General features: G+C 44.9%; 1 protein-coding gene across 1 annotated transcript in view; it reads right to left on the bottom strand.

Moving 5' to 3' along the window:
* Positions 1 to 15,468, bottom strand: part of ELAPOR2 (endosome-lysosome associated apoptosis and autophagy regulator family member 2) — a 175,773-nt gene that overhangs the window by 56,232 nt on the left and 104,073 nt on the right. The window contains exons 3-5 of the mRNA XM_090041865.1: positions 10,125 to 10,320; positions 8,151 to 8,298; positions 3,320 to 3,406 (exon numbers count right to left, since the gene is read on the bottom strand). Of these exons, the coding sequence (XP_089897991.1) occupies positions 3,320 to 3,406; positions 8,151 to 8,298; positions 10,125 to 10,320 (431 nt within the window). The remainder of the gene's footprint in view (positions 1 to 3,319; positions 3,407 to 8,150; positions 8,299 to 10,124; positions 10,321 to 15,468) is intronic.

The raw sequence follows: 15,468 nt of genomic DNA, 5'->3' as shown, positions 1-15,468 counted from the left end.
GAGAAGGAAGCAGTGCCTCCCCTCTGAAAGCAAGGGGCGTGAGGATGCTGGGAAGCAGAGGCTCTGAGGCTTCCTTTGTGGAAGTGCCCTGTATCCTACCTTCAAACCAGTTGTAAGCAGTAATGCAACAGTTATGTTCCCAGACCTCTCCAGACAACCCACAGTCACCTGTGGAGGTGCCTAGCTCCCCTAGACATCCTAGCATTCAGTAATGCTTAACTCTGCTTACCTATTCTCTTTCGGATATAGGACCTTAACTCCTAAGTTTGTTTCTACGGGCATAGGGTCCAGTATTTGACAAACCATTTTTTATGGCTAATTCGGCAATTTCAGTGGGCTTCTCCAAAGCATTCAGGATTAGCCTGACCGGCTGCTTTGGCAAGCCTTTGCTCACTCTGGAAAGTTTTCCTGTCTTGACTATACCACAGTTCAAATGGTATCACTTATCCAGCATCAACCCAAGCATGTCAGTAGAAAAGTGCTTTTATCGATGCAGCTTTTCCTGTACAGGACAGGGAATAGCTATACCAGCAGGAGACAACTTGAAGCAGAATCATTCCATCTACACAAGGCCTATACAGGGATAGCTTTGCTGGCAATAAATTTTTTAAAAAAATCTCACGCGCACACTCTCACACACACACACACACACTTCCGGATGACAGTCACACCAGCAGAGGTGGCCTGGCAAATTTTTAACCAGTAGGAAAATAAACACCCTAACCCTCCGCACCCTCAGCAGGCTCTCTCTAAGCATGGGACCATCCTGGGGCAGGGTGGAATTTCACTTCACTTTTCTTTTCACACCAGTCCACCCTGTAAGGCAGTCCAGCTCTCAGATATACCGTGTAGACTGAGCCCAAGCCAATGGGAGCAGGCTGAGGCCATCTCTGAGCACTTCTAACAAGCCCATACATTTTGGTGACTCAAAGTGGGAAATTCTAAAGGAGCCACTCAGCAAACAGCCCCGCCAGGGTCACGCATGTAACCCAAAGCACAGCTCTTCTAAAGAAACGTTTCCAAAACTATCCATTTTACTCTGGCCTTGTCCACACCAGAAAGATTTCCAAAGATGTGGCTCCCTCCTAGTGGAGAAACAACTGGACGTAGCTTATTTCCACTTCTTCAAACAGTCAGCAATAGTGGCAAAAAACAATTTTGCTAATTTAACTGCATCTGCTTTAGCTTTTCTGCCAGCTAGCAATATCATTCAGCAGCACAATCTAAACAGCATAGCCATATCAACCTCTTCAGGGTACACCGGCCTCAGTCTCTGGATTAAAGATCTTTGCTCAGAGAAAGTAAACTAAGGGCGAGTCACTGCAGAGCCACTGATTAAACTGAACTGATTTAGCAACAAATTGAGTTAAGTGGATGCTGTTTCCCCTGTGCAGACACTCTTAAATTGATTCCAAAGAAGCCATATTACAGCCTTGTTACACACTGTAGTCTGAGCTCCTCAAATGCTGATCTGTGCTAGTGCTAGCTTGGGTTTGCACCTGACAGCTAAAACCTTTCTCTGAATGACCTCCACCTGCACAGCTGTGACTTGCCTCTAGAGGCCTGGTTAGTAGGGGCCTGACTAAGAGCTACAGCAGTGACTTACAGCAGGAGTGGGCAAAATGCAGCCCACCAGGCCATTTTATCTGGCCCGCAGGGCCCCTAATACATTTAGAAAATTGATATTTATCTGCCCCTGGCTGCCTATCATGTGGCCCTCGATGGCTTGCCAAAACTCAGTAAGCGTCCCTCCACCCAAAATAATTTCCCACCCCTGCTCTACAGGGCTAGTGAGCCAGAACAGGCTTCTACCCCTGCTCTATGGCAGCGTAAGAGATCCTGGGATACTAATGGACCTTAACTTGGATGGCACATCTATAGGGAGTGGTCACACTTCCATGGAACAGGAACTGTGTAGTAGGGATCAGAAATGATCCTGCCCTGGAGTGGTGTAACTTTGAGCCACAAAATGAATGCTTAAAACCACTTTAAGATGCTAATGTGGGGGATGCACAAAAGAAAGGTTCAAGGCAATGGGAACTTGAAGCTGTGAGGTGGAGAGTGAATGGCATGGGAGTGGGTAATGAAATGGGAGGTGAAGAGGAAATGAGGATGAGGGAAAGGTGGTGAAATGAAGGCAGCCAGCCACTGAAGGATAAAATAAAAATAAATTTAAAAATGTAAAAAGAAATAAAGAGGAAGTAATTAAAGAAGACCTCCTGTTTAATAAATTGGGATTTGGGATTGGTGTGAGGGTGCTGGTTATGCTTCCTGGGGTGGCTGGGAGGTGCGAGCAGTGTGGGAAGGTGCTTTTCATGGAGTTACTGCCCCTCCCCCAGCTCATGGAGACCCAGTCCCCCTACTTGTTCCCCCAGCCCACGCCCACTAGACCTCACTCTGGACCCATCCATGCCCTGTGCCATGGTAACTGGCATGTAATCTGCTGGCTGTTTGCATGGGGTGCACCCCTGGGGTGGCAAGATCACACTCCTGGGGACTGGAGGCACAGTTGGCTTGGTGCCAGAACTACCCCTGGGCAGCATAGAAATTTTGGGGTAGAAATTTTGTCCACAGACAATAGGAGGATGAGGGGGGTAGAGACACTGCATCCTGGGATGCTGGAGGACTGCAACTTGGGCACCTCATCTGTGGCGAGTGGTCAAACATTCATGGAACATGAGCTGGGTAACACAGATCAGAGATAAACCACTGGCATAACTTTAAACTGCCTAAAGAGCTTTTAAAACTAGTTTCGGGTGTTAATTTTTGGAGAATCCAGGCAGTCGTTAAGCACTCCAGAAGTCATCTAAAATTAATGTGTAACAAGACCCTTAGAGATGGCTATGTTTATTTGCTAAATAGGGTTTTAAACTGATGAGTTCAATCAGTGAACAAATTAGAGGTAACCCAGCTCCAAAATGCACTTAAAAATAAGAGATCAAATGGCATCCTTACATGAACACACGAAGCTCCCACTGATTGCAGTGTTTTCCACAAAGCAGAAAATCTATGGCACTAATGAACAACCAGGCCTCTAGATTAGTTGCTGAGAGTGACTCATGGCATTTTGATTCACATAAATCTGTCTGCTTTCTTAAAGGCATGATTAAAAGGGAAGAAGATCTGCATTGATTCAGTAGTCTTTGGACCAGGCCTTTACAGCATCCATCAACTTTGATGTTGATCCTAAGGGATTTTGTACTCCTTTAATAGTCTTTCAATGCACAGGATCTAGCCGTTACTTTCTGGCACCTCATGGGAAACAATGTTAAATTATCAATGAAACAAGAGCCTTAACCAAGTGATACACAGCACTTACAGAATGAGAGCCCCATTCACCATTATCTGTTAGCTTCACCCATTTGTCTGCTGTGGAATCCATCTCCTTGCACTGGTCGTTTTGAATCTGTCAATTAAAAACAGTGACCCCCGTTAGACATCAGGCTAATTATCCCAATCTGGATACATACCACTAGGCTGCCTAGAGACAAAGGAAGATGCTGTGCCACTGGTAATGCATCCTGGACGCTGCTAATGCATTCTGGATAGCGGCTGTATAACTTGCTACAAAGACATTAGGCACATACATACAAAACTGATAGCACTCTAAGGAAGGGCTTCAAAAGATAGCACTGCCCAGTGCATTCTGGAGAGAAAGTGCAGTGTTAAAGGTTAGCACATATGGAGCCCAGGAAATAATGAGCATCCAGCTGCCAAGATATAATTATTTGCTGACGAGCTTTTAAAGCGACAGCATGTCCATTGATGCGCATGAGGGGAAAAAAACTTCAGGCAAGAAAAATCATTGCTATTTTGCTAAAAACATCTAATAATTGAGAAGGCAGCCTTCAGACCTAGTGCCAGATTCTGTTTTACTTATTGTACACATAAGTGGACTCTGGTGTCTAAGTCAGATTCTATTCAAGTCCCTGAAAACCAGTTAATACAAAAGGTGTGTGGATCCTTCTCCTCCTCGGGCACATCTATATGTGTAACCACCACACGTGAATAAACTGCAGAACTTACTGCTGTTTGAACATGCACCTGGAAGCACTTAACTCTGGAGCAATAAGCTTTGCAGTTTATTCAAGCACAACACATGGAGCCCAGGCAAAGCAGCCATGGCAGCCTGGGACTGCTCCAACCCGGCTCAGCGTGCTGTGGTAGGGTTGGATGAGGCACGAGGGTGCTTCAGTGTAGGGCTAGCCAGCAGGCACTGCCCCCTTACCCCACACTGAAGCACCCTCGTGCCCCAGCCAGCTGGATCAGCATCTATATGTGAGTTGCTATGCATGAAAAAAACTCCGCAGCCAGCAAGTACTTGCATTTACAAGTACTAACCTGTGGTCCGGTTTATTAGTTTCCTGTGCCCTAATAGGGATGCATGTGTAAATGCTGAGCCATTCATGGCAGAGCTAATTAGTCAGCTCCACAGTAAACGTCTCATGTACATGCACCCCTTGCTGCTTTTTTGTGACTCACCATATTTGGGATCAGGAAGGAATTTCACATTGCGGTCATACTGGCACGATCTGTATGGAGTTTTCTCTTTCTCTGCAGCTGGGGTTGGGAGTGGGGAGCGAAGGGGGTGAAATGAAGACTTCCTTTCATTTCTTTAGAGTATTTTAACAACTACTTCCTTGCCTTGCAGTAGCTGCATGTGAGCAGTGCCATCATCACCCTGCCTCTACCTGTGGCAAGCTAGGATGCTTTTTGATGTTTCAGGCCTGAATTTTCATGACATTTTAAAGAACCCATTAAACAAACACTTGTCTAAAAGTTTTAGATAAGGATGATCCTGCTCTGAGCAGGGGGCCTAGATGACCTCGTTAGGTCCCTTCCAGCCTACTCATCTATGATTGTATGATTCTGTAAAAATAAGATGATAACAGGTTATAAAAGTACATATGTTAATGGACTTGGAAGATTTAAGTAGGGTAGAACAGATTGAATGTAGGCATCTACATCCACTAAGATGCCTAATAGATGGACTACAATATGGCTCCTAATGTTTTTGCTTCTCTGCAAGAAGAAAACTCAGTCAGTCATTGAAATAACTACAGCTAGGAGCATGTTCCTATTACATTCAACTGATGGTAAAAGCACATTTGCTGCTTCCATCTTTTGAGCCAGGCAGGACAGTCTAATAAAAAGCCTTAGGGGGTTTAATAAAACAGTATGCCCTGTCTCTTATCAAAGTGCAAGAGGTTGCATTGAACTACTAGCAGCAGTAGGAAGGTGCCCCAGGCATTGAAACCAAGTTATTTTTTGTCATCCTTTTCCATCCCATACTAAGAATAACGATATATAGAGGCTTTCATTCCAGCAGCTCGAAAAAGTTTACAAATGCTAATTAAGCTCTAACATTCAGCTGAGATACCCTGTTTTCCTAATAGTATTGAAGGTGAGACCCAACCGATGCAACAAGTGAGGCCAACAGACAATGCCCAGCACTTTTGTTCCAAGTTTTTATTCCCTGGTAAGTCCCATCTGCCTCCTCCTGAGCAGCTCCTACAACTTTGACCAGGAATGCAAGATCACTTTGGGTAGAATCTTCCACAGCACCTAAACCCACGCCATACGATAAGCTTACAATGACTGGCAGCAGTGCCCTCAAGCATGCCATACTGTCTCAAGTTCACTGCCTCCAAAACTGAAAGCAGAGTTGCTGTGTCAACAAAGGGCCTTGGCTAATTAGCACTGCTGAGGGATACTAATTAGCCTGCACACAACTACACTGCTTTAGGTTCTAAAAACATCCAGTGCAGAGCAGTATGGCATGTTTGATAGGGCCATGTGAAATTTCACCGGCTGTTTCGTTTCAACACATTTCGATCACAAAACGGTGAAATCAAAAAAAAAAAACAGAGGGCTTCAAAACAGCCTCAAAATGAAACAAGGGCAGTCAAAACATTTTGAGTTTCAAAACTTTTTGAGTTTCGAAGCAGCCCGGCTGAGTTCCCCTCCCCAGTGCTAGGATCACTCAGTTCCCCTCCCCAGTGCTGCAATCCATCAGGCTAGGGAAGGGAACTGAGCCCAGCTGAGCTGAGTTCCCCTCCCCAGCTAGGATCGGGCTGGGCAAGGGAACTCAGCCCACTCAGTTCCCTTCCCCAGCCTGATGAATCGCAGCACTGGGAAGGGGAACTGAGTGATGGGGCTCAGTTCCCTTCCCCAGTTTGATCGGGCTGGGAAAGGGAACTAAGCCCGATCGCACCTCCCCTGCAGCCCTCCTGGGGTTGCAGGCTCTGACCTGCCTGCCAGATGAGAGAAACTGGGTGCTGCTGCCTGGGACCAGCAGAGTGCTGGCGCTGGTCCCAGGTGGCAGCACCCAGCTTCCCTCCCTCATCTGACAGGCAGATTGGGGGCCCACGACCCTGAGAGGACTGGCACAGCCCCCACAGCCCTCCCAGGGTTGCGGGCCCCTGATCTGCCTGCTGGATGAAAGAACCTGTTTCAAACTTCCCCATTATAGCCTATGGGTGAAACTACAAACAGTGTTGAAGCAGCATCACTGTTTCAACTAAATGAAATGGAACATCATTTTTGAATCAAAACTAAATTCAAAATGAAACGCTGTTCCATCGAAACACTGAAATGCAAGTCAAAATGGAACAGTGCTGTTTCGCACAGCCCTAATGTTTGAGGGCACAAATGGTAAGTGAGCAGCCCAAATGTTTGAGAAACAAATCTCACTGAAGGTCAATGGGATTTGGGCTCTTATAGCACTTGGCTCTTTTGAAAATCCCAACCTTAAGCCTCAGGCAGAGCTAGCTTGTGCATCCTCACAGCTACAGGGTAATGACTCAGACCCTAAGACTACAGCTGACTCATGGCAAGTTTTCATTCCAATTGCTCCTCAGTTTTTGGATACCCAGTGGAGGTATTTTTCAAAGTGAGCCCTCTGTCGTTTTTGATCATTAGGCCTGTTTGAAGGTAACTTCACTTAAATTCTCCAAAACTGAAGCACCTAAAATTGCTAGTCATGTTGGAAAATTTTGAAGCTGAACTTATAACACGCCTTGTAACACGCCTTGGAAAGAGAATTCCCACAGACTTCCACATATTCTACAACAGTGGTCACCTACATCCCACATAGCCACTGGGTCTCACCTGAGGAGCTGGAGGGCTTTGCTTCTTCCCATGTCTGTGGGGCTAAGCAGAGGGGAGCTGCACCCTCATTGCCACTGCTTCTCCCCACCTGCCCATCCCGCAACCCTGTTGCAGGTGCAGCTTCTAGCTGGTAGAAAAGTGAACCAGGGCTGGGCAAGTTTCAGCTAGGAAGAAGTGGCAGTAGTGGGGCAAGCTCCCAGACTGCCCAACCCCAACCCTGCTTGCACCACTGCCTGGGATCTGGGCAGGGAGGAAAGGGCTGGGAAAAATGGTGGCAGTGCCTGGCCGCAGTGTGGACACAAGCAACCCCCCTGCTGCTGATGCACTGTTGAAGCCATCCAGCCCACACCAGCCTGAGACCAAGTTGTTCTGGCCTATGGCTTATAAATGTTGCCAGCCCGTGCTCTAGGACCTATACACGGGTGTAGTAGTACCAAAGTAGACTGCATTCTTCCAAGTTAAAGGGACCCTAGAACCAACCTGGAGACTTTGTTCTCTTAGTAGTCCCACTGAAATCCACAGACCTATCCATATGAGGGAACAAGACCCATATAAGGATTAATTTTAAGATCAGGCTCATTATCCAGACCCAAAACTTTGGCAAAGGAGAAGAAAAAACTACTCCAAAGAATTTCATGGAACCCAATATGGTCAGAAATGTTTTTGTGGCATTCAGAAGAACTATGTGAAAGCAGATTCTCTGCTGATTTCAACTTTATGGTAGGATGCCATAAACCCCCATAACTAGGAGAACAGTGACAGAAAAGTTGGACACAGATGTACAGGAACTTTCTGCCTAACTACTTAGGTACTTTTGAAAAACCTACCTAACAATGAAAGCAGTCAGCATAGGCCAGTTGTGAACATAATGTAAAGATGTAAACAGGCAGTGTAAACAACAAGGAAAAATGAGATTTTTTAAAGCTTGTTCAGACTAAATGGGTAGAGAAGGAGAAAAATAAAAGGTTTCCAGTATAGGCCTTTATCTGGAACATGTCCTTTTACTCTAGGGGTTATATTCAATGTAGAAAAGTCCTTACAAAAAACTCAAAGAAGATGTTGTTGTCAATATACTGGTATTCGAAGAAGACAGAGCCAGACTTCTTCAAATGAACTGCGTAGATCAGAGAAACCGTGCAGTCATCCCTATTAGACTCGATGTAATTCCCACGAGGCGTCCATGAGGAGCTGATAAACATAAACAAAACAAACCTGGTTTTAGAGCACAGGCACAGGGAAGACATTTTTAACATCCTTCTATAAACATATGGCTTATATAAAACTATATTGCTTCATAAGGGACACAAATTCATTCCCTACCTCTAACATTGGCTTCAGGTGCATTTTTCACAGTAACTATAATGAGCTCTGCAAAGTTTACCTTTTCTCAGAACTTTTTTAGCCCGTGGTGGGATGTCTCATGTACCCTACGCTGGAAGGCATTCTGACCCATGTTCTAAAATATCAAATCTCAGAGCCTCATGAACAGCCCTTCTCAACTATTGAGGATGGCATAGCTTTTGAGACAGCTTCAAAACACTTTGGGCGCTTGTACACGTGACGGGGGTTTAGTCCTTCAGGGTTACATTCTATGCCCCCTAAATCGAAACAGTGAGTTTTTAATTAAAACAGTGGGTTTTATTTTTCCGTCACTGTATACACGTCATTGTCCTGGCAGCTGCAGGTGCCTACTGAAGGCAGACGTGGTGAAGGACCTGATCCTTTCTTTTTCTTTTTTTCCAGCAAAGCCTGCCTGCCTCTCCTCCAGCCATGGGGTGAGCTGCGGGTGGGCCAAGTGGCCCCTGAGTTGTGGGGGCCCCAGTCCTTCCCTCCGCAGTGGTGGTGCCCCCTGGAGCCAGCTGGGCAGGCTACTAGTGGGCCAGGTGCTGCCACAGCTCAGAAGCTCCTGATCCAAGTCTTCCCCAAGCCCACCTGGGCTTCCAGCGCCCCGTGCACCATCCCCACCACCTTCTCTGGCTGCCAGCACACCCAGCCACCCTCCTGCCACCTCTCTGCACTGCCCCAGGGAGAAGCCAGCCTGGTCCCAGGCGACCCCAGGTATCCTGTTCATCACAGGCACCTGCTGAAAGTAGAAGCGGTGAGGGGCCTGATCCTTTTTTTTCAGTGGAGCCTGCCAGCCTCCTCTGCAGCTGTGGGGTGAGCAGACAGATTAATGGCTGCAACATTCCAAGTTGCAACACTGCAAACTAAACTACATTGGGATGTGGTTTAGTTTGTGACAATGCAAACTCATGTAAAACCCCCAAAACACAAGCATGTGTAAAGTGTAACACCAGTAAGCCACACAAAGGAAATTTTCATCACGTGTACACGGTAACATTGTCATATGTACAAGCTCCCTTTTACTCTAAATCAGTCTTGGAATGACTGAGGCACAAGTCACAGAAGCCCCAGGCTGTTCTTAGTTTTGCTAAAGAGTAATAACCCACAGAAGGCCATTAGGAAAACAAAGATGGGCTGAAAGCAAGTGAGCCCTTGCTACTCTTATCACGCCTGTTATCCTGGCCTTATGTCATCTGAGGACTGCTCCCCTCCCCTCCCCTGATATAGAGGAATGCTCAGGTGATTAATTAAATTGACTTTATGCTGATGGGCCAGTGCAAAGCAACTGCGGCAGGTCAGGTAGGGCTTGCTGTATTTCTCCTATATTTTTCATTATTCAATAACTCTGCAGTATGCTGACTGGTACTATGCAGACTTCGCTTTGATTGCAAAATGTCTTTGTTTGTACACATCTATGCAGCATAGTGGGCACCACTCTCCCCTCGTTTTCCTGAGAACTCCCATTAAAAGATGATCCTGGGTCCCATTCTGATAGGCACTGTATATCAGTTACTGTTCCTCTGTTAACACCATGCAAAATCTATGTTAGTATGCTAACCAAGCAACTGTTTCCCCACAGCAAAACTATGTGCTAATCCCACTAAAATCCAAGAGAGTCAAAACTCTTCTGTGAGTGTGGCTGCAGATCAACCCATAAGGTTCTTTCTTACTTGTCACAGCTGTCTGCTTTATTCTCAGCTGCGCCGATAGCAGTATCCATGAAAGTTGCCACATTGGAGAATCCTGCTGGCAGTTCATCCCATTCATCAAATTTGATCCCACTCCCCAAGGAATAGGTCCCCTCGGCACATTTACTGCACACCTGGTTCTTCATTTCCAGGTATTCTCCAGAAGCGCATGAAAAAGCTGGGAAGACAACCATTTACAATTGATGAACTGGGAAGGTAATTAGTAGCACTAGTGAGCTGTCACTCTGGAAACCTTTCCCCAAAGCCCTAGACACAGAAATCAGAAACATAATGGTGCATAACCAAAAACCCACTGTAAAACTGAGCTGCAAACAGACTTCAGTTTTTCTGCTCGTGTGAAAGTGCTGAAATCAAACCTCAGATTACAGCTACTGACTGGTTTATTTGCCTCCATTAGTGGGGAAAAAAAAAAAAGAATTTGTCAAATATCTACACAGAAAGCTGTGCACACAACCATATATGCAGAAAGATGCTGTACTTCTGCTATCTTGCTCTTCCTAATCATTGCCAGATTTCTCTCACCTGTCTGTTGAGCTAAGACTACAATGAGAGCAGGGACTGTCTTTTATTATGTCTGTATAGCACTTCATATGATGAGACCCTGATTTGGGATGTGGACCACCCTGCAACACTAAAATGGCTAAGTGAGTTGGTCAGTGGGGTAGAAGATATTCTTCTGCTGTCTATCCAATGACTATGAAATTCAAAAACACACTGGGGTCTGGACCACTGCACCCTCTACTCTCAGCCTTGATTTTTCAAGTTCACATATCATCCCCTCTTGGCAGCCCAGTGAACCAGCTTTTACAGAAAGGTCAAAGTCCACAGGGTGGTTGAAGAACTTTGCAGGAAAGAGGAAGATGTAGATTTAAACCCCACTAAGTGAGTGGGTTCTCTAACTTGGGTATCATTTGCAGGTCAAGTAACCACTAAATTAAAAGGAGCAAGGGCCCTCCTCAGTTGTTTGTGATTTACATGCGTAGACTATAGTAGGCTCTAAGCTACTTAATGGCAATATGGTAAAGCACTTGCTTGTATTTGCTTGCCCAAAGTTTAGGTAAAGAGAAGAGGCAAAGGAAAGGTGCACACCATAGAATGTCAGGGGTGAGAATATTTTTACAAAGTCCAAGACATACAGGTCAAAAGAAATAAGCTAAAGGTTGCTTAGAGCACATTTAGTGGCTTTATTCCAGCTACATTTGGTTTGGGCCAAGATATAGCTTAATAGTTGATATAAATAGGCATATGAATATTAATTGGAGCAGAACCTAATAAAACTTTTAAAAAAATGTTGGCCTTATTTAGTAAGCTTTTTGATACTGGGCCAGGCAATAGAGTATAATAATCTATGTTCACCTTGGCATCTTTGCTGTTCAGCCTTGAACTACTGTCCTTGCTGAACAGCCCAGCTGAAGATGAATCAAGTTCTGTTTTAAAACTTAAATTGAAACCTAGATAAGATGTCCTTTTCCCCAACAGGCTGGCCATCTATTAGGCTTTTTAAAAAAGAGTCTTATTTCTTTAGATGAATGCACATTTTATAAATTTTAATCATTTGGTTATATGACTTACCTGTACCATTTGGTCACTTATATCACATCAGTATTTCATTATTAAATTTGCTATTAAAAGGTATTTACATTGTTGCTTATGAGTATTTAATTAGTGGGACTGACTCTTCAAACTTTTCTTGGTTCTCAGGATGCCTCTGGAGGTCAACACATGGAATAATGCACTTACAGGAGAAGGATCTATAATCTGCATAAACAACCCAAATGCTACTTAGGCAGCTTAAGTTAGCTACATAAGTGCTACTTACCCATTGAAAGGTGGAGCTGGTTTTAGGCCCATATCGATTCATGGGGGCAGATTCCCGGCTGGTGTAACTGTCATAAAACAGTGCACATCAGCTGACGCTTTGGCATGCGATGTTATACAGATGTACCAAAGCTTATCTGGCAGCTGAAAAATGTGTTTGGCTTAGGACTCTTTGATAAGGAGGTGGTACGGTAACAGAAAATTCACTTTATAGCCAATCTCAACCAAACCTGCAGTTCAAGTTCCCACTCGAGTATTGACTCACATGGCATCCCTTTGTGTAATGATCCTTGGCTGGCAACCCTGGGGGGTAAACAAAAGATTACCTCCAAAAGAAGGTTAAGTAGATGAGTTGAATTGGCCTCTTAGTCAAATCAGTGCAGTTTCCATGAACCTGTGGTTTTCAGTCAAACAAATAATTTGACTTCTTTTAATCCTGTCACTCTCAGTGCAGGTAGCAATGAGAAATGGGAAGGAACCTATTTAGGCCATAATGCAGGACCGCACTGCTATTCATATATGTGTTGAAGCTTAACTTCAAATATGTGGGCTTAATTTTCCATGTGGGTTGAAGTCCCTTTGACTTTCAGCACATACTCAAACTTCTGCTTAAATGCATTCATGAATTGGGGTGTAGGCCTCCTTCATGAATTGGAGGCTTCAACTGTAAATGCTTTGGAACAGGAAGTAACTTTTCATGCTCGGTTGTACAAAGAAATGAGCAGAATAGTGTGCCGATTCAGCATCAGGAATTAAGCCACTACAACATCATATTCTGTTCCGCCGTCCTGTGTTTTTCTGGAAGTGTGGTGAGAAGCCATGAGGGAATAGCAAGATATTTCATGATGCTGTTTTATCTATTCCAAATGCTTTTTTCAGTTAAAAAGCAAGAGATTGAGAACATTGCTTAACCACGTGTTGCAAATTTGTGAACTTCAAGTAGGGGGTTGGTATCCAAGAGAAACTCACTGCCATGCTGAAGACACAGCAGGCATAAGAGCCTCATGTTCAGCTTGCAGCGGAGGTAACCAGGGATGATTGCTTGAACTGAGCTGGTATCTGTTTAACTCCTGATGGTCTGATCACTTCAGATGGGAGGAAAAGGAAATAACAGCAACATTTGAAAGAAACAGCTTGAATGAGCAGGCAGGCTAGTGTGAAGGATGTCCAAATTAATCACCTATAGTCCCAAATTAATCACCCACACTCAGTGTTACAGACTGATTTTCTTCTTTTGTTTTTAAATTTGCTTTTCTCCATAGCACCCTGATATGTACTCCAAAGGAGGCCACAATTCCCGTCAAAACACATATGTCTAAGAGCAAAACTAGCTCTAAGCGTACCAGCTGCTTGCCAGGTTCAATTTCAGGCTGAATGTGGCTAATGGCAAAGCGAACTACTTTCAACATCAGAACAGATGCATCACTTGATTTTATTCCAGTCAGTGCAGAGTAGCTAACGGGGGGATGGGATTACAAGCACATAGCTGGAGCATGTGGAGGGTTTGTGTGTGTGAGGATTACCTACCAAAGGGAAACCTTTGTTTTATTAAAAAATAGGATGCAAAAGGGCCAACCTCTTTTATGCCTTAAAAATGCCAGTTGTCAAGGGAAACCTCTGAGAGTGGGAGTATTTTGATGACAGGAAGGCGTTGACAGAATCCCAATGGATTCCTTGGAGCTTATATTTTTCTCAAGATATGGCTAACAGGCAAGTAGTCCCCAATCTCCTATCCTTGATGAGTTGCCACACCCTCGTTAAATGTCACTAATCATACATGCAATACTTTTCTCTTACTATTCGTCCATGTAAATTGCTGTTATAACCATGTGGTGCTGTACATAACCAAGAAAGAGAAGAGTGGGCTACTGTGAACAGCAAGGAGGTCCACAAGCTCCCCTCTCCGTGTTAGGCTCCAGCGGTAAGTTAACCTCATCAATGGCTCATTTTAGCCATCGCAAAATCAAAATAAAAAAGCAGTACCTAGCTCCAAGCAAGTAGTCCAAAAAAATTGAATTTGGGCACCTACTGTGAATACACACCTCCAAAGGACAATTTAGAGCACCGAGGCACCCAGTCAGTCAAACACTGGGCATGGATCTATGTCAGAGCTCCCACCCCTCCTCAGAGTCGATGTACCCAACTCAAGGTAGGCAAGTCTCTGCACTTCGGATCCAAGGCATGTAGGGAGAGAACCTGACTGAGCCGCCGTGGGGAGGCATTGCCTACTTGCTGCACGGTGGCCCACAGGTGACAACACTGCACTCAGCTCTTAGGAGACGGTCATCATTGGGCCACACAAGTATACTTTCTCTTGCTTGATCTTCTCTTGGCCCTATGACTCTTCCATTGCTTTCTGTACAGTGGTCCAGCTTCTTCAATGGAAGTAACAGATCCTTCTATGGAGATCATTACACCCTAGCAGTTAAGGTACGCAAATCAGAGGAAGGAGATAAGGGGTTGAGCCCCCTCAGGCTGAGGAAGACCCAGAACCTAGGTCTCCCACTTCCTAGTAAGAGTCCTAAACATTAGGTTATCAGCAGGTGAATGATGCCACGCCATCCCCGGTCACTTAGGCACTTAGGGTACAATTCTGTTTTCTCCAAGATTCCCAGTTGCCAGATTTGGTTGTCCACCTGGTCGTCAACATTCAAAAATGCCACTTAAACTTAGGTTGCTATTCTATTTCTGGGCATGTACATAGCCATTCACATACACAGGGTTACATGTGTAGGAAAAGAGTGCCAATCTGTGCATAAATGGCATTTTGAGGTCTTAACTGACCCAAATTAGCTCACCTAGGCCCTTTTGCTTTAAGACGGGGCAGGCAATTATTTTGGGCATAGGGCCACTTACTGAGTTGTGGCAAACCATCAAGGGCTGCATGACAGGCAGCCAGGGGCAGATTAATATGATTTTTCTAAATGTTTTAGGGGCCCTGCGGGCTGGATAGAATGGCCTAGCGGGCCGCATCTGGCCTGTGGGCTGCCATTTTGCCCACCCCTGCTTTAAGAGGATGTCTTTATGTGTTGGATTCCATATGCATAATTCACAGCCCTGCAACAGCTCTAAGTATGGCAGAAATTCAGACATACCCCAGTGTTTACAGTTGGCTACTGCTAGGTGCTTTCCTGTTCCAAAATCACAGTCTGAAGGTACTCAGATTTTCTCATTCATTTTGAAGTGATCCCAAGTGCTCATATTTGGGCCAACTTCCTACATTAAGGCACCTATCTTTTAAGCATAGTGAATCCTAAATTGGAGACACCTTTGAGTCTGATCCCTATCTGATCCGGTGTCTTTTATGAAAATGGAATTTAAACTCCTAAGTTACTTAAGCACTTTTGGAAACGTTAGTCATGGTCCAAGCTGAAAGAGTTGGGTCGCCTTGTACTAGAACCTGTTCCCTCTGGTATGGAAGTCTGGCAAACTACAAGACAGACTTTCATACAAGATGATTCAAAGATGAGCTCTAGGTGTAACTCAT

This window comes from Crocodylus siamensis, chromosome 4 (genome assembly GCF_052110815.1).
Source record: "Crocodylus siamensis isolate JL-2025a chromosome 4, ASM5211081v1, whole genome shotgun sequence".
In the NCBI taxonomy this organism is placed as follows: Eukaryota; Metazoa; Chordata; order Crocodylia; family Crocodylidae; genus Crocodylus; species Crocodylus siamensis.
The sequence above is the reverse complement of the archived record's forward strand: the minus strand, read 5'-3'. Positions and strand labels throughout refer to the sequence as shown.